At 39.4% G+C, this 19,950-nt stretch overlaps 1 protein-coding gene across 2 annotated transcripts in view; it reads left to right on the forward strand.

Moving 5' to 3' along the window:
- The window catches only part of EPHB6 (EPH receptor B6), a 71,053-nt gene that overhangs the window by 45,670 nt on the left and 5,433 nt on the right, over positions 1–19,950 (forward strand). For both annotated transcript variants that reach the window (XM_032680336.1, XM_032680334.1), the window contains exons 5-12: positions 800–955; positions 3,057–3,395; positions 13,743–13,867; positions 14,913–15,075; positions 15,875–15,989; positions 18,710–18,765; positions 18,881–19,000; positions 19,392–19,639. In XM_032680336.1, the coding sequence (XP_032536227.1) occupies positions 800–955; positions 3,057–3,395; positions 13,743–13,867; positions 14,913–15,075; positions 15,875–15,989; positions 18,710–18,765; positions 18,881–19,000; positions 19,392–19,639 (1,322 nt within the window). The remainder of the gene's footprint in view (positions 1–799; positions 956–3,056; positions 3,396–13,742; positions 13,868–14,912; positions 15,076–15,874; positions 15,990–18,709; positions 18,766–18,880; positions 19,001–19,391; positions 19,640–19,950) is intronic.

Raw genomic sequence — 19,950 nt, forward strand, 5'->3', positions numbered from 1 at the left:
TCTATTTATAGAAAATCAACTTTAGAAAACTTGCATAAAACCTAGATAAAAATGGTAAAAACTGTATCCTAGCACTTCAGTGTAAGCTCCCAGCACCTTCTATTAGGTAATTCAGCATAGCATCTTTCCCAAACCTAGAGTGTACCATACTCCCATATTGTTATGTTATTGTTTTTATATTTTCTTTCTCTGTAGGATGGATTTCCCTCCTTGTTTCAGCTTGTTGCATATACATGTTTCTATGCATTTGCAGATAAAATTTGACTAATTAAGATGCTTTTATCCATTACTGGGAAGTTTTCAGACCTACAGGAAAACAGCAGGACTGCCAATCTTAGTGTCTGCCCTTCATTTTGATGTAAAATCCGCCATGGTAGTGTATATTAGTTTAAGCAATTACTATAGGTGTGTTGGGTGGGGGAAGTGGATGTGGGTAATATATGTAACTGTATGATATTTCCAGAAAATCACATGACTGTGCTCTTTGGTTTCTCCAATTTTAAAGGTCTTTGAATGAGTAATGAGAAGACAATTATTTCAGATGGCCAAAGCTGTCTCTGGACTGGATCTCTTTCATCTACCAGTGAATCAGTTTAAGCACTTACATAGAATAAACTGTTTTGAAATTGCAACTTGAATAATATGTGCTCCATAAAGCATCAAAAACAGTAGTAGCTACTCTGTGTAATAACTTCTACCTGCAGAAGCAGCACAACTTAAATGTAATAAGATTGCAATGTTTCTGAAATCTGAATTAATGATTCTCCTGCTTTTGTCTCTCTCATTTTTCTGCTCTTAGCCTGTCCACTTGGTTTCTTTAAAGTGTCTGTGGGAGATGACCCCTGCCATCTATGCCCTGCCCACAGCCACGCTCCACTGCCAGGTTCCCGTGAATGTGTGTGTCAGAACCGCTATTATCGATCTGCTTCAGACAATTCTGATGCTCCCTGCACTGGTAAGTATTTGGACAAAGTGTCTGAAAGCAAGAAGGGCAGTTAGTGAGAGAGGATGTGCCCAAATGATTCAGGGGAGTTGCAATTCACCTCTCCTCAAGACCTCTGGAATAATCCAAAACTTCTCATTGCTCGTGCAGTTTACTGCAGGGTATATCCACTCACTGCATGTGGATGACAAAGCAGAAGTGTTCCTACATGCTTTTTATAATGCTGATACATTGGTGAAAATGTGTTTTGAGAATACTGGAGTGTTGCAATACTAGATTTCAGAAATTAAAAAATGTCAAATTGTAGATGACTCATGCAATCTTAAATAAGTCCATTGCAAGTATGCATAAGGTACAGCTTTTCATGGGAAAATGGCATACTAATTTCTCATGAAATGCTAAACTCATTTCATACACGAGGTATTCATTGAAGGAGTTAACCAATATTTTCTTCCCTGTATCATTCAAAGTGTGAAGACCATATTTACTACACAAAATTCAAATTCTGTGAATTTTATTTATGGAAAAATAGATTGTTTTTCCATTAGCTTCTCAGCGGTTCTCATCAGTTAAGTTATGACATTTTTCAGTCATTTATTAATAGGTCAAGAAAGAATAAGTAGATGTAGAAAATTAAATAAAGGTACCTATCAGCACTCAAAAATATAGTTTAAATAATGTATCAAGCATCACCCTTGAACTTTGTAGAAGTGACAGGGAAACACTGTATGGCTCTAAAGTTAAATACTCAGAAATTAGGAAATGTGATTGTGGGTTTTCTTCTGTAATCCCTTGCTTCCTGTATTGCACAGAATCCACCTTCAGCAGCCAGCATCAAGCAGTCTCTAATTTGCAGGGATTATTTTTTCCTGAGCAGTTGTCTATCCTTTGGATTGACTGTGGTAAGAATGGTCAGGGGAAACTAGTGCATGATCATGCAATTAAATACTATACCACAATGCAAATGTTGAGTGGGCCCAGTTAAGATCAAAAAAGAAAACATAATTCTGACATTTCTTGATGTACAAATACTTCATCTTTCAGTAATACATTATGTGACAGTCTTCTGTGTGCAATTTTCCAACATCATTTATATTTTTAACAACATGGGAAATATAACTATTGGAAATACTCAAATGCTCCAGCAATGAACTAAATTGCAGCCAGAGAGACCCCCCCCCCAAAGACCTCATCCACTTGTACTAATAGAGGATGACATCCTTTACATTGCTCAGTGTTAGACAGGGCAAATGTTTTGCTTTTTCATCAGTATTTCTTGACTACAGAGTAGTGGTGAGAAGGAGGATTCTTGGATTTCATTAGAGCCTTCAGAGGGAAATGTTCTGTAAATAATGTTTTCCTTGCCCCTCCCGTCACCGAGCCTCTGTGTCCCTGCCCTTCCCCTCTTGCTTTGTGTCTGCACCCAGGTTTAGCAGTGCAATGATGCTGCCTATTTTACCTCTCTGAACTTTTCACATTTTAGCTGCAGTGTTCTGTCCCATTGTCATCCCCATACCTTCTTCTGACTCTCTGCATTTTCCTTCTTCTCTTCACTGTGATTGCAGGAGAAGTGTTGGATGCACAGAATGGGCAGTTTTTCAGCTGTCAGAGTTTATCCCCATTACCGTTGAGGAATCTGGCTGACATCAGGAATAATCCCAGGGAAACTGTTGTCCAGTTCCTGTAATAGATGGAACAGGCTAACTGAAGTCTGAGAAAGTTCAGAGATATTAGGTGCCAAAGGAGAGAATTCAAGATCTCAGTAGAGATATATATTTATTAAACTTGTGTAAAATTTCAAAGGATTTACATTTCCCTAAACAATGTTCTTTTAGGGAAATGAAAAAGTCACACCCTTGAAACAAAGACCCTTGTTTATAATTTTATTTCTCTAAAATGTGATCATAAAGTTGTTCCTTTGTTTATGTGTGTGCTTGATGTAGCAAAGAATATGTTTTTCTTAGCCTTGTTCAAAGAAACAACTAGAGAAGAGTAAGAATGAGAATAAAAAGCAACTTGTTCTTCTGTTCTTTTCCCCTTGCTTTGTCTTCTCCCCTCCCCCACCTCTTTCCCATTCCTTCACGGGGTTTTGATCTTTCGTTCTTTCTTCTAGGCATCCCCTCTGCTCCTCGTGACCTTAGCTATGAAATTGTTGGCTCCAATGTGCTCCTGACCTGGCGCCTCCCGAGGGACCTGGGTGGCCGCAAGGATGTTTTCTTCAATGTCATCTGCAAAGTGTGCCCAGCAGGGTCCTCAGGGCCGTGCGTGCGCTGTGGGGACAGTGTTCAGTTTGAACCACGCCAAGTGGGCCTGACAGAAAGCCGCGTGCAAGTCTCCAACCTCCTGGCCCGTGTGCAGTACACCTTTGAGATCCAGGCTGTCAACTTGGTGACTGAATTGAGTTCAGAAGCACCCCACTATGCCACCATCAATGTTAGCACCAGCCAGTCAGGTGAGGAGACCCCTGTGTCTAAGTCCCAAAATTTCTACTTCTGTCTCTCACTTGCTTTGCTTTGTCTTTTTACTTGTGTGTTTTGCCCTTTTTTATTGTGCTCTGCTAGCTTCACAGTTTCACTTCTGCCCTTCTCATTCCTTCCTTCTCTGAATGGGCTTTCCATTCTTCCTTCTTGGCAGAAAAATGAGTATAGCAGCTGATGTGATTATTGAGGAAAAAGCTGCCCTGGAGAAGATGCCAATGGGAGATGTAGCTCTGTACATCAGACAAAGAATGTTGTTTGATTGTGCAGGAGAAGGGATACTGCCAGGGTTTGACAAGGATTTTGTGAGCATCAGCTTGCCAGAGCAGGTGTTAGTGAGCATTTCTTCATTTCTCTTCATCTTCTCTGTCTCCTACTCTTCTCCACTTCATCTTCTTATTCTTCAGTGAGACTTTCTAACATGTTTCACCTGTTCACATTTCTTTTTTGTCTTTCTATGTTTTGAGGTACTCTAGTTTTCCGTCCTCTCTTGTTTCTGTATACCACCTTCCATTCTCCTCATTTCAGTCATACTCTACTGCACTTTAACAAGAAGTATTGAATGTTTCATCAAATCCATCCACTTTTGCCTTTCTGCATATCAAAATAAGGAGGTGGAAAATAGATAAGCACTGTCTAAAGATGAAAGTACAGTTAAAATTTACAGAGAGGTGCTGTATGACAAGAAAGAATGTATACAATGATATTTTCTCATCACCTAAATGTACATGTTCCTGGGATGGCACGTGTTAATACTGTGTGGTCTGGTGGGTCATAAAAGGATGTGAAAACTACAGTTTTACAATACCTAGAGAGCCATTATATGGAGTTTTGACAAAAAAATCCAGAAGCAGAATCACCATTCCCGTTTTATTGAAATTGCTCTGTGCTCTTCTGCATTGTATGTATTTTTTTCTCCCTTGTTCTTGCCTTTTCAACTTTCCTGTTCTGATACGTAGCCTTGGAGTACTGTTCTCCTGTTAATAAGAAACTTTTTTTTGTTTTGCTTTTTGCATGGTAGAAATATCAAAATATGTTGTACAGTTATATTCAAAGATGTTGTGATCCTTGTAACTAGGAACTAAACCATGGGGATGACTAAACCAAGATACTAATGACTTGTGTGGGCAGTCAGAGTCTGTAAATACCATTTACAGGGACTGGAGCTGGAGAGAGCTACATATGTACAGGCATAGAGTTCTGCTAAATGTCAACATTAAGTGACTGGGCATATGTTGTTTTTTACAGACATGTATAAGCTAATATGGAGAGGAATTGTACACAGCTTGTTTAACAGGATATAATGAGGAGTAATGTGATGAGGAGGAGAAAGAGGGGGAACATTTTGAACTGAGTGACAGAAAATGTCTGCAAACATTTAGAGTTGTGTAAATGTTAAACTGAAACAAATCCCAAATGAGATTCCAGAGTGTCACGTGGAAGCCCCTGCAAAACAAGGGTTTTGATAAATCTCAAGAAAAGTGCTGTGATACCAGATATGGCATCATGATCTTGGTTAAATCACATCTTATCATTTCTGCTTCCATGATATAGAAAGAAAGGGAATATATATACACCCCAAGTAATTTCCTACTGTTTGGGGATGCCAGGGGATTGACATCATCTGTTTCTTCCCTTTGAAATGTTACCTGACACTGAGTAGCAGAGCATCTATAGGGTGCCTGGTCCCCTTAAGAGGCTGGCTGCAAGTGGGTGATCAGTTTTCGTTTACAGTAAAATGTGGCTGGGTAATTTGTATGGTAATTCCAGGCAGTTCCTTTGGCTTTTCCTGGAGACAGGTGGGTATTCTATTAACATCCTACAGAATTCTCTTTCTTCATACTTCTCATCTCACCTGTCTTCATCTATATCAGAGATAATTTAATTGAGCATCTACTTTCTTCTCCTTCCTGGAATCACCAAATCTATGCTCTTCTTTTTCTTCTGTTTGATTTTTCTGACCACTCCTATTTCTCCAGGTATCTCTTGGTGTCTCAGGGTGTCTTGGGTATGTGGGTGTTTCTCTCTACGTTGCCTCTCTTTTGTGCTGAATCAGTTTCAAGGGAGACCAACTTTCTTAAACAGCCATGTGTACTGAGTGGCTTCTTTTTTGTGTTTGGTTGCAGGTTTTTTTTCCTTCCTCTTTCTCGGGATTGTTAGGAGTGAGCTTGAGATGAGCTGCCCTTGATTTGTGGTGACAGCTCATACTAACAAGGCCCTGCTTCCTCCATCACGTGGACTGTCTCAACCATACCCCTTCCTTTTGATCCCTTCAGCAGCTTTTCACATTAGCAATGCTTATGGTTGTTGTGTTATTATAACAATTATTATTATTCCTATTATTGTTATACAAGCAGAGATGGAAATTTCAGGACCTTACATGCAGAAAGAAACCAAAAAGGTACAGCAAAGCATGAAGGGTACCAAAAAAAGCAAACTGGAGAAAGAATAAAGGGCCATAGCAAAAATTTTCTCTCTGTTGAATTAAAGATGATGAAAAAAAGACCCTCCAATCCTGGCAGTTTCTGAATATTCTGCTTACTCATACATCAGTCCGAGTTCTCTTGCTTCTTCCATTGCTGATCCAAGAAATATACCTGCCCCCCTAGAGGTATCTTAGGCAATATTCTGTGCTGGAACATTTATACTTTTTCTTTTCCCATGGTACCTATTCACGCTTCATCTTTGTCTCCAAAACTGTTCGTCTAAGAGTTTTTTACCCCTCGGAGTCTTCAGGCCCTTCTTCAAAGTGTGATGGGATCTTTTGGTTACACAATCACATTTTCTGTGGCAGACTGATTATGGTGTTCCTGTTCTTCAGTGACTATGTGTCTGAAATCAGAATAAAAAGGGCTGGCACTGAAAAATGTCCTTTACTATAATAAGACAACCTTAACCTGAAACCTGTTTGGATAGTAATAAGAAAACCTGTTTGGACATGCAAGTATGATCTACTAATTACCAGAAGAACTGTAAGGAGATGAGACAAGAGACGGGAATTGCTTTCAGCTCAGGTTTGAAGTGCTGAGGGTGAATACCTGAAGAAGTATAAGGATATATAGAAAAATGTTGGATGTTCTAAATAGCAGGAACTACATGAGGAAAGGCTATTATGTAATTCTAATGAAGATACACTTCTTCACAGGTGGGAACCTGACACAAAGAATGCAAAGAACTTAAACTCCAACCATATTATTAAAAAAAAACCCCTGACTACAATTTTATTCATTATTCGAACATCTTCAAGTGTACTTATCAGGGTAAACAAATATGTGTTCGAATGTCTCAGGACAGAAGTCAGGTTTTCATTTAAAGGACTCTAAAGAAACTTTCTCTGTGCACAGCTTTAACTATCTGTCCATTTTTTTTCTTACTCCTTGCACTGAAGCATGTAGTAATGTCTGTTGCCAGAGACATGCTACTGAACTTATTCATTCAGGCAGTTGTTACATTCCTAGAAAGAAGAGGAAAAGAGAAAGACAGCAGAGACTCAAATGTTGGAGCAAATCAATACTTTTAAAAGCAAATGGACTGTTTTTTAACTGAATCGAGACATTATGAGAGCTAATGGAGGTATGTGAGGGTAAAGGTTGTTTGACCAGGTTGCCTTGTACCTGTGAAAAGAAATGTAGCAGCCTTTTGCATCAGTTGGAATCAGAGCAGTGGGACCTGGGAATACCAAAAATCTTAGCACTGCAGAAATGAGTGCTAGACAGTCTGAAGGTTTGTGTAAGAGGCTGAATGGGGACAAGGACAGGTAATGCCAGGAAATTTAATAGGACCTGAAAGAAGATTTTCAGATGACATGGTATGAGAAGAGGAAAAGAATTTTATGCCAAGTGTGATTATGAGATTATGAAGGGAAGTGGATGAATTACTGGAAGATGTTTGCTTTTCCAAAGAGAGCCAAAGGAATATAGTAGACTTAGTTGGCAAGAGCAGGAACACAGGCAAGGTATTTTCTTGTTCAAAACAAGAAAGGAATAAGAAGAGAGCTGTCAAAACCTACGTACTGTATTTTGCCAGTCTAAAACCAGCAGGTAAAGCAAGTGGAATGTAAGTGCTCATTGTCCTCTGAACGAACTACATTGTTCTTCAAAGCAATAAGCTATTTGCTTATTTATGATATAATTGCCAGCCCTCAGCATTCACCAAAGGTCCCTAAGAATTTAACTTTTTCATTTTCTGTTCACATAGAACAACAAAAATACTGTTTTAAGGTTTAATTTTCCCCTTAGTGGCATTAATGACATTTGTCAACTTAGCCATCTTCAGCAGATTTGCCCAGCTATGACTGGGAATTAATAACAGTTTCTGTGGTCACTCCACAAAAAGAAGCTATTCCAGTTTCTCTCTTTACTATGCCTGATCTCTGCAGCATGAGCAGAGAAAAAATGTGCTTGTTTTCACAATTCAGGTATTAGCCACTGTTTGAATGAAGACAGAAACCTTTTGAGCAAGAATAAATAGAAGGTACAAAGTAAAACATGGCACCTTTTGTCCTAAAGGATTTTTTTCCTCTTTATTAAATATGAGTGGAATGCATACATAAAAAGTATTAACAATAGAGATAAGAGAAGTGAAAATAACTAATTAGCCCTTCTAAAGCATTCTTCCCCCATAGGAAGTAAAGTACAAGGTTACGACAGAAGACAATCCAAGATACTTCTAAAGTATTTTCAGGTATTTAGAGAAAGGGTCAGAGCTAAAATGAAATGTGTACAAAAGACACAGGACATTTTCAAAATAAAGATAAGATAATAAACACATAAAGAAGGGAGTTTCCATGTTGTATTCAGATTGATCTTCCTTGAAGATGATATGTGGGAAGCTGTGTGGAACAAAGCTAGGATCTTCATGTCATTTGTTTAGAATATGAGGAAAATAGGATACCTGAAGTGGTAACAAGGACAAACAAGAATGTGAAAGTGGTAGATTTGGGGCTACTGTTAGAGAATATAGAGGCATATTAGAGAACATTAGAGGCATAGCTGAGGTTGATCAAACTGTGTACTTGCAGAAGATTATGAGGTGAAAAGGAAGGGGAAGAAGACACATAACTACCTGGAAAGAATCAGAAAACGGACAAGCTTGGAAAAGACCTCTGGAGAACATATTCTACAACCCCTCTGTTTATCAGGGTCACCTCAAGCAAATTGCCCATGACCACATCCAGAACACTTTTGAACTATCACCAAGGTTGGAGAGTCAACAACAACTCTGGTTTGCCTGGTCCATTGCTCTGTCACTTCCTTCCACTGGTCTGGGCTCAGTTGTTAAGAAAGTTTTCAATTAACGTCACTGTCTGCTCATCCAGCCCACACTTCATCAAGTTTGGGTTATCTGTAAGGACACTATGGGAGACAGTTCTTAAAGCCCACACTGTGTTCTCCATGAGGATATCATGGGAAACAGTGTGGAAGGCCTTCCTGATATCAAGAAAATCACTATCCACTGCTCTCCCCTCATCTACCAAGCCAGAAATTTCATCCTAGAAGACTGATCAAGCCTGAGTTTCCTTTTGAGAATCCATGCTGCCTGCTCACAATTACTTTCTTGTCTTTTGTGTGCCCAGAAAGGTATCCAGGATTAGTTGCTCCATCTTCCCAGGGACGAAGGTAAGGATTAGCTGCCTCCTTCTTCCCCTTGTTGGGAAGAGGAATGACATTTGTTTTCCACTAGTCCTCAGGTGCCTGTCACAGTCACCATGATGATTCAGAGATTATCAAGAGTGGCCTCAAAATGACATCAACCAGCTTCTCTGATGGATGCATCTGACCAGGGCCCATGAAATTATATAGTTTGTGTAAATATTGAGTCACCTGATCTGGTATGAGGAAGAAGGTCTTCCTTGCTTCAGCCTTCCCCCAGGTCTGCAGGACCTGACATTCCTAAAGGCCAGTCTTGCTGGTAAAGACTGATGTGAAGAAGATATCCTGTGTCACCAGGACCCCCGTGCCACCCAGCAGTAGGCCCACATTTTCTCTGGTCTTCCTTTAGCTACTTCTGTACCTAGAGAAACCCTTCTTGCTTTTGACCTTGGTAGCCAGATGTGATTCCAGGTAGGCTTTGGCTTTCCCAGCCATGTGTCTACATGTTTGGACAGTGCCTCTGTGTTCCTCCCAGGCTACCTGTCCATGCTTCTGCCTTCTGTATCCTTCCTTTTTTGTGTTTGAGTTTAGCTAGGAACTCCTTGTTCAAACATGCAGGCCTCCTGGCATTTTTTGCCTGAATTCCTGCTTGTTGGGCTGATTTGCTTTTGCACGTGGAAGAGGTAACCCATGCATATGAACTAGCTTTTTAGGACCCACTCTTTCCTCATAGACCTTATGCTATGGGACTTCTCCACACAGGGGTCACATCTGCTCTCCTGAAGTATCTGCATGGAATATGGACTGAATGTCACATGCCAGAGATGTTCGTCATCTACTGAGAATGGCACTTGGCTGTGCTTTGGATGAGTAGGGATCTCCATGTACTGTTACAGGAGTCTGCACTTCCTTCACCTTCCTTCCTTACCTACTCTGTTGATTGAGATAAGATTTTTAGTCTTGCAGGCATGTGTTGCTGGTCTAAGCAGGTACCACAGCCAAGGACATCACCTTTATTAGAAAACAGCTGAAACTTGTCAAACATTAGTAACTCAGGGAATGTAGCATTTTCAAGGTATTCAAACTATCTTAAATCCACTATATCCACTGATACCCGGAAAAAATTTGTCCCACGATGTAGAAGAGTTGCAACTGACAACTCACAGAATATAGAACCTGAGAGTTGAATTTAACTGGTGTTTGGACTGCTTTACAGCTTCAACTATGTCTATATGTACAAGAAATTTCCATACATTTGCTATTCTATAAATAGTGTACAAAAAGCATTGTTTTTTCAGTCTTAATTAGAGGTCTGATCTCACAGCATGTTTTTTCGTCTCAGTAAATAGGATAGAGTAGAGTAGAGTAGAGTAGAGTAGAGTAGAGTAGAATAGAATAGAATAGAATAGAATAGAATAGAATAGAATAGAATAGAATAGAATAGAATAGAATAGAATAGAATAGTTGCAAGTCACCTACAATGATCATTTAATACAACCGCCTACTCTGGATTGAATCAGGCCCTGTGATTTCAGCTGTCATTAGACAGGGACCTAACATGTCAATGTGTATAAACTCCATGTGAAAAGAACAAAATGAATAAAAGTGACAAATCAACATAGAGCTGGACACATTTGTGTACACAAAACAAAGCTTTGAAAGCAAGGTTCTGTTATAAACATTTTTATAGTTGGCGTGCATACAAAGGAAAATACTCATCTAGCACTTCTGTGGCAGCACAGGTATGGTAGTTTGAATGTCTATAGACATAAAGCCTTGAAATTTGTATTTCTTATTGTATTAACACTGGGAGGGTAACTTTATAATACACTTCTGACAGGAAATAGGTTCTTAGTCCACCAACAATTACGTTCACGTTTCACATCACCTTAGTATTAATATTCACATCACATTAGTATAAAATTTTTCAGTGTAGAAATCTTGATATCTCTTTTACTTGAAGTGATGGGAGAGCTCCCTGGCCAGTGTTTTGTAATTTTTGTCCTTAAAAGAGAGGCACACGTATCAAAATCTGAACTCTGTCTCAGAGACGCAGATTAAAGACAACCTGCCTTGCGTTGATTCATATCTGATTTTATTTCTGAGAATTTTTACTGGCTTTTTCCTTAAGTGGTGTCTGCTTATTAGGTACATATCACTGAAATTAGTATTTTTTAATACAACAGACTGCATTATCCTGGTCATCCCCACCACAACATCTGATTACCCTGAGTGATGGACATACCTATATAGCAGGAAGATTCTAGAAGTCTGTGGCACATGGTCAAAAGATACACTTGTGTGATTTTTTGTTGTTTCCCAGTATGTCTAGTTCAACTAGTTATAACCTGCTTATGCATGCTGCCTGTCTGAGGGGAGTGCCATTTAGCATCATTGTTCTGTTGCAGATTTTACTGTGCCTAAATGTACTATGCACAGTGCCAGCTTGAGTCTCTTTACTGCTGGCAAAAGATAGCCTGTTGATGGGTAGCTGAAAATTCATAGCACGTATTCGTGTCAGAATGGATATGTTTTTTGCTAAAATGCAGGTCAAATGTTGCTAGTTGACTTTGATTATTTCTTTCAGGTAGGGGAAAAATTGGGGATCAGGAAGGAATGATAAGGACGGGAAGAATTAACTGTTGGAGGGCATAAGGAGAGGAATTGAGGGGAGATTTAACTCTGCTCAATCTGCAAAATCTTCATCCAAAACTAGAAGGAAGTGGACTCTTCCCTGACAGTGTAGCTGTGCATTTACATTTGCTCCTCTGCTGGTGTGTGCTTTATGTCCCATCACAAGGGAGTTAAACTTTTTGTAACATTAAAATGTAGCAGAATCTGTCTTGATCGAGTGCTAGCTGACCTATTACCTCAGGTGAACTAGTTGTGCAGTCTTGTTTGAAAGACAAGCAATGGTAAAAAAATAAAAGGAGTAAGGAGAAGAGAAAACGTTTTATTGTTTATACTCTTACATTTTTGTTTCATTTACATTTTTAAATTAGTTCCCACTTGCCTGAGCTGTTTGAAGCCCATCTGAATTATGTTTTTCTGAATAATTTTATCTTGTTATTAAAAACATTTCTTTTATCTTTCTCACAATTAATGAGGGAAGAAAATACTTTTCTGCAGGTTTTGCTCATTTACCAAATGTCTCTGCTTCATTCCTCACATCAAGGAAGTTTATGGTTTTTGTTTTGTAAAACCAGTGGAGTTAGGTGGCAGCTTTTCATTGGTATTCTTTTTCTGGAAAATTTAAGCATTGCTGAAAATGTTGCATCCATTAGGAAAATGAGGATTCCCTAGCTGCTCTGTTTGAGGTTTCTTGGCAACATGACTTTTTTGCTTTCAGAGAGAAAGCAAAACTTGAGAAGAGCTTTGTGCACAGACAGCTGACAGGCTGAAAGATCCTCTTACAATTATCCTGGAATTTTTGCTTGAAAAACTCTTCCTAAGATGTAACTCACATTCTTTTAGCTTTTGCATGAAACTGGAGAGTATGCATGTGTGTGCACATGGATTCATGGATGCTTTTGGTAGAAGTGAAATTCTATTCTCCAGGAAGCTTCACATACAAGTGGCTTTAGCAGCCATTCATCTCCCTTCCTACTCTGAGGACATTTTTTTGAAGAGCCAACTACTTAGGAGAGGACCTGCCATTAAATAGGTGTTCTGAACTTCTGGTGTCTTCAGAACATGTGAGTGGTGCCTCTAAGAAGATAAAAAAATGAAAAGTAAAACTACTCCAGGTAGTCCCTTGTATTGTTTCTCATTGTAATCTAATCTTGGTTCCATGAACAGTATTTGAAATTATTACTCATATTATCTTCAAGATAGTATTGTGTTTCCTGCCTACTGATTTAATGAGTTCCAGGTTAGAGAGACAGAAAAAACTGTATGTGATGTTCCTACACATGCACACTTAACAGTGACCTTTAGGTGGTGGTCCCAGGCAGCAGTGATAGTTAGAAGCCCATTCAGACTGGACTTCCATATTCCAATGCCCCACATAAGGACTGAGGGTCTCAAATACAGTAAAAGTTTTGACATCTAGGCAACAGTCCTGACACAGATTGGTCTGAGATCCAGGAGCTGATCTGAACAGAAGGCTGCATACCAAGCTATGAAAATGAAGTGCTTTCATTCTCTGGGGTCTGCAACTGAACTGAGGCATGCTCCAAAGTCTGTTCCTTAATGTGGCAGTGGTCTCATCTGCCTCTGTCTTCTGGTTTGCAGCAATGATCTGATAGTGAAAGGCCTCCGTTGCTCCAGTAGACAATACACGATTTTTTCCCCCAGGCAAAGAATCTGGGGGAGAAGCAGAAGGGTGGTAGTGTGTTCTGCTTCTGTTCTGACCACTATCACATTCTTTGTCCAAGTGTGATCTTAAAACAAGGCAGTGGCACTGAACATCTTCTCAGCTTGATGTAAAAATTGTGAGTTTGAAGATTATGTTCCAGCTACAATACAGGTAATTTAGCTCCTGTGCATGATCGGTTGGATGTGGATTTCTTCATTTTCTTTCTGTCCGTGTTGTCAATGACTGTATCTCCCAGCAGAGTAGTATTGTGCCAGATTTCTTCTGGTTATTCTACAAAGCACTTCATAATGCAAATTATGGGAAATTAAAGGAAAAGATGACCTAACTTATTAACTCATCATAATGAATATTCAATCATAGTTCATTGTTAAGCTTGTCCCTTTGCAATCTCTCCTTTCTCTCTTTTATTTCAGTCCCCTCTGCAGTCCCTATGATGCATCAGGTGAGTCGTACTACCAATAGCATCACACTGTCATGGCCTCAACCAGACCAGCCCAATGGAGTAATCCTGGATTACCAGCTACGCTACTTTGATAAGGTGAGTAGAAAGTGATACCGTGCTGATTGTTCTATAGAGAACAGAGAAATCTTCTGTCTGGGAGATGCAATGAACAAGGTGGAGGAAAGAACAGAGGAGGAAAGAACAAACTGTAGCAGAATTATTACCAGAAGTAATACACACTTCATCTGACATCAGTCCATGTGCATTTCCCGACTTGGAAACATCTATGGACATTGCAAATTAAAACAAATAGAAGACACTTGCTTAAACATAAAAGCTGTGGCTTACAATAAGTTTAGCACCAGCTGACACAGGTAACAGCAGAAGGAACTCAATTTTCTAAATGTGTTTATTGGAATTGGACTGACTGCAAAAGTCTGTCATGTTTGTGAGGGAAGTCTTGTGTCCCCATTTATGCCTGGGCAGATGTCTCCAAGAAAATTTTTGAGGAGGAATGCACGTTTTCATTCACTAAGTGGTAAATACCAGTTACCTCTTTGTGTGCTGGAATTGCAGGGTGGCAAATACAGAGTTGTCCTCCATTCACATGTTTTGTGACTCCTAATCCGTCTGATTTGAGGGGAAGAGGTATGTGGGGCTATTCAGACAAGCTCCCATTCCATATTCTTGATCTTTCACATAAATATTTTTGCAGGATTGTGCGGGGCTACTGTTTTTCTAGTGGTAAAAGGGACTGCTATTTGTGATGTCTAGCAGCTTCCTGGATACAGCATTACACGTGTTCTTACTCAGGATTCTCCTAGGAGAATACAAGTTTGGAGTTTGTAGAAAGCAAATCACAGGACCAGGTAGTTTTCTCTCTCACTCTTGTTTAGATTGAAAGTCTTTATCAGAGCCTAGGAAGTCTTTAGCAGAAGCCCAGGCCTAAGGGAATGAAAAGCAGCAGTGAGGAATGAGTAGTGTGTGGGAAAGTAAGGTCTGGAATAGCAGCTGTGGTTGGGAGGCTCTGTAACAGGTTCAGAGAATATTGGGCTGATGTGGAAACTATCATGCCTTGATGAGGAGAGTGAGCAGCGAGGGCAGAAGTTTCACATTCTTTTTTGGTCACTGACATTCACAGGCAGAAGATGAGGATAATTCATTCACCTTAACTAGTGAAACCAACATGGCCACCATATCAAGTCTGAGCCCAGGCAAGATCTATGCCTTCCAAGTACGAGCTAGAACAGCAGTGGGCTATGGCCCATACAGTGGGAAGATGTATTTCCAGACTTTAACGGGAGGTAAGTGTTACCATTTTGTAGTCAGATCTGTATATGATCATCTGTCACTTGTGTGTGTCCCTGAGTGTATTAGTTTATCCTCTGGAGGACTCCTACCAGACACTCCTGCTCAACTTGTATTTCTGTATATCTTAATTTGCATATGCAGATTTGTTCACTCAAAGAAGCTTCATGCTATCAGAGTGTATTGTTTACACTACTGCCATACTCCCCAGTCCTGTTCCTTGTTGCCTCTGTACATCTAACCAACAGGAGCAGAGTATGTCAGTAGAACTCTCTTTAGGGAGATGTTGCAGTACATAGCACTATCCAGCTGTAGTTTGACTTCCAGCTGGACATCTTACATGGGTCACGGGATGAGATATCTTAGAGCTGAAAGCTCTGTGAAAGTCTTAAAGACAGGTGGGACATAGGACACAAAGATAGATGGGGCACAGGCATATATGAGGAAGCTTGCTTTCCAGCGGTATGGAATCAGTTTGTATGGATCAAAGGTACTCATATATGTCATCTGCAAGCTAAATTGATAGGTGACAATGGGATCAAAGCCCAGGTGTAGAGCTAGCCTATACTTAAGTGGCTAGTTAGGTGTCAGTGGACCGGGGGACGGAAAAGTGGACTCAGGAGCGCTGGCCTTTTAGAAGTAGGAAGGAAGGCACTGGAGAAGCACAGTGACTGGGAACCAAAGGGCTGGTAGGGATGGAATTACAGGTGAGACCCAGCTGAGTAGAAGGGAAACTCTGACAATTCCTGTCCTCTGCATCTGTGTGTGTGTATATGCATGTGTCTTCCGTTCTAGGGGAACGTTCGGAGATGGTGCAGGACCGACTGCCGCTTATCGTGGGGTCAGCACTCGGTGGTCTAGCCTTCTTGGTAATTGCTGCCATTGCCATCCTTGCCATCATCTTCAAGAGGTGAATTCCTTGACCTGCTCATGTGCACTTCAGACAGTGGAACTTTCTTACCCCCGCAACATAACCCCGTCCCAAGGGAAACAACCTGATCTACATTTTTCCACATGTCCTTGAGATGCCATTTTGTAATTAAGGAAAGATCTGCCCCATTATTCCTATCTGAGAAGCCTCTCTTTGGTAAACCACTCAAATACTCAGCTGATATTTGGCTAGTTAGCAATATGAACACAAGGAAAATATTTTAAAGCTGGTGCTCAAAAGGTATTTAAATGTATCACTGTAAAGAAGGGACTGTAAATTGCATTTTAGGCAACAAGTGGAGAATGAAACTGTAGTGGAGAAGGAGTGGTGGAATAAGTATTCAGATCTAGTTATTTAGAAGGTGCTAAATATCCTGTCACCAAGAATCAAGGGCTCATTTGCTGAGGAGTAAAACCCTATGGTTCCATGAAACACTAACTCATAAAATATAGGTTAAAGAAAACAGGCACCACTTTCCATTTTGGAAAGAATAAAGGGCATATAAGTAATTGTAGAGATAATCGGTTATAGCAAAAATAGAAGGACGAATTTTAAAGAGAAAAAAGTAAGAGTTGCTGCTTTCGTAGAGATACAAAAGTAAACAATGGGGGTTTTGTTATTTGAAGAAAAGAAACAGTCATTACCCACTCCTTGAATTTACTGAGGTTTGAACTTAATCCCCTAGATTGTCAGTAATGGATTCTGTATCTTTTCTCTACTGTGCCTCTGCACAAGAGGGACTTTTTAGCTTTTTCTGCTGACCTAAAAAATGTATAAACTACTTAACTTTAGAAATTGACATCTAGTTTTAATGATTTCTTTTTTGTTGTCTTCCCTTTTCCGCATTTGTTTTCTCCTTCTGTGTATATTCTTTTTTAATATTTTTCTTTCCAGAAAGAAAAAAATTATAAAATATTGTTATAATTGAATTGTTGCCTTCTTTTGTAGCTTTGAACTGTTAAAAATATCAATTCTTGTTACAGCTGGAAATGTGATATTTTGTGCACAACTCAATAAAGCATATATTTTTCTAAAAAAAATAAACTAAACCCAGAATAAGTTAATACTACCGAAACTGTGTTGGGGAAAGACATTTATGGGTATCTGTAAATATACATATAAGGAAATATCATAAAAAATTGATCCATTTATACTTAAAGGATAATGTACAGTTAATAGACAATTTTTCAGAAGAAGCAGAGATACCAAATTTCTATTTTAAATTTGTCCTCTATAAGAAAAGTAAGTTTGAAGATGCAGGTAATGAGGAACACCACTTGAAATGAGTAGTTCTTTAAGAAGCTGAACATATGTAGAGTCAAATGCTATAACTTTAGCTTGTTTTTATAAATTATTGATACACATTTTTCAGGCAATATGCAATGTGAAACAGCTATTTTAACTAATTGTTTTGGGGTTTTTTTAAGATGGAAAACCATTAATATGTTAGATAATCCATAAAAAAAAAGTTAAAGTAGACCTGACTTTCAGGTGTAAAAGCAGAGTTAGAGCTCTTAGGTGTGTGCCCCCAGTAAAGCCAGTTTCTTTGCGCAACAGAACAGAATTTGAAGGTAGAATTGTCTGTGGTTTTGAAATTTTAGCAGAATTTTAAGAGATAAGCCTGACAAGTAAGAATAATGCAGTTATCTGTTGGAATGACAGAATTAGCTATGTTCATAAGGAAAAATAACGTTTCATGATACTCTGCGTTCAGATGCTAGTTGAATCAGCAACTAAAAGGTCTTGTGCTGAAACAGCAAAACATATGGGTTGACACAAATCAGTGCGTACAGCAGAGATACTGCAGGATAACACAGAGTTTGATCTAATTAATATGATGATTATAAACTAGCATGAATTGTAGATTTTTGAGGAAAAAATGAACGCTGTTGGGAACAAAGAAAGTGGCTTGAAATTGGAAAATATATTTAGAGCAAACAAAGAATAAGATGAAACTTAGAAAATAATTAGATCGTGTGGGAAAAAATGCTTGAATTGCATACATTTAAAGAGAGAATGAAATCTGAGAAATGCCTGTGTTGAGAAGGACCACCTATACTTACTGGAAATTAGTTGCATACATGCAATAAAGATTACAGTAATAAAGACAATACCTGTTTTGATCTGCACATGCAAAAATAACATCATGGTACAGATTTCTGTCCCTCTGGCTCTTTGTTGTTGTGTTTGGGTGCCATACTTATGAAAAGAATAGCCAACGTAAATGCTGTTAGGAGTCCAGGAGGAAAAACAACTGGGAGAAATCTATACAAATTAAGTATTAGAGTAAATGGCTCTTAGAATGTTTTCAAAGAAATTAAAAGGCATCACAGGAGATGGCTTAGATTGCTATCAAAAAGAATCATTTGTTGTAATTTGATGAAATTAAAATGCAAATTTAGCCTGAATAGCAAGAAAATTTCCAAGACAGTGATGTTAAACTGTAATATTTTTTTTCAGGGTAGTGATGGAGGCCCTCTCATTTGTCATATCTAAAGTGAGGATGCAAACAGTGGTGTAAAAACCACCACATAGAAAACAAGCATGAACTGGTTACCTGGAGATGGACAGGATCTTAACACCCATCTTGTACCCCTAAATTCAAGGGTTCTCTGAGCCTTGCATTGAGAAGCCTACCCCGACATCCTGTGAGAGACTCTTGTGTGTGTTTTGACTTTACTTTCCTTTATGTCCTGCAGTAAAAGGCGAGAGACTCCATACACAGACCGCCTGCAGCAGTATATCGGTACACGAGGTAAGTGGTTTTGAGCAACAGAAGGCAAGGGCCTGTCTCTTTTCAGGAATCATTAACACCTATATGTCTCAGGGTTTTATTCTGGTGATGTTTTGGGCTGTCTCCTCCGCTGCAGGACTTGGAGTGAAGTATTATATTGATCCCTCAACCTATGAAGATCCCAATGAAGCTATTCGAGAATTTGCCAAGGAGATTGATGTGTCCCTCATCAAGATTGAGGAGGTCATTGGATCAGGTAGTGTGAGAATCTCCAGATTTTAAAGTGCCTTCTTGTTCACCTTGAGACCTGGCACACTACGGGGCTGAAATGGACCCATGGACCCATGGTACATCAAGTGTGTCAGGATTGCTAACCTTCATTTTTACCAAAATTCATCTTAACCTACTTACCCTTAGATGCTGGCTCCAAACCAAGTTTAAAACACCCTAAAACTCAGAATTCCTCATTTGAACCCTGAATATGTAGTCTCCAATCTTCATCAAGAACTTTACCTTAATCTGAACAGTCCTAATAACCCTATTTCCAAACAGTGCCTGAAGTCGTCCACAGTAGAATGCTTTAGTACACCTGACTAAAATTCATTGCTGTTTCGTTACTTGAGGTATGTTTCTTCCCTTCCTGACAGGAGAGTTTGGAGAGGTGTGCTTTGGGCGCCTAAAACACCCAGGGAAGCGTGAATACACAGTAGCTATTAAGACCTTGAAGTCGGGTTACACAGAGGAACAGCGACGCGAGTTCCTGAGCGAGGCCAGCATCATGGGGCAATTTGAGCATCCCAATGTCATCCACCTGGAGGGTGTGGTCACCAAGAGCCGACCAGTCATGATTGTCACAGAGTTCATGGAGAACGGATCACTGGATTCCTTCCTCAGGGTACCACAACCAGAGTCTCCCACAGTCGTTACCTCTTCATCTTGATGTGTACCAGTCTCAGATCTGATAATTTTGCCTGTTCTTCTTTTTCACTCCTATCTCTTTAAGTCCTCAATTGCCCTCTTTAGGTGCAATAGAAATAATAGCAAGTTACCAGAGTAAGTGGTTTTGGGCCATCGTGGTGAAAATATTTCAAAAGCTCAACCATCATATAACATTTTTTCAGTATTTTAGACTTCTCAAACTGCAATAATTAACGTAAACAGTACCAAATTGTTTATCTTTGTACACAGCCTTTCAGTTGCTTATGT

This window comes from Chiroxiphia lanceolata, chromosome 2 (genome assembly GCF_009829145.1).
Source record: "Chiroxiphia lanceolata isolate bChiLan1 chromosome 2, bChiLan1.pri, whole genome shotgun sequence".
NCBI lineage: Eukaryota > Metazoa > Chordata > Aves > Passeriformes > Pipridae > Chiroxiphia > Chiroxiphia lanceolata.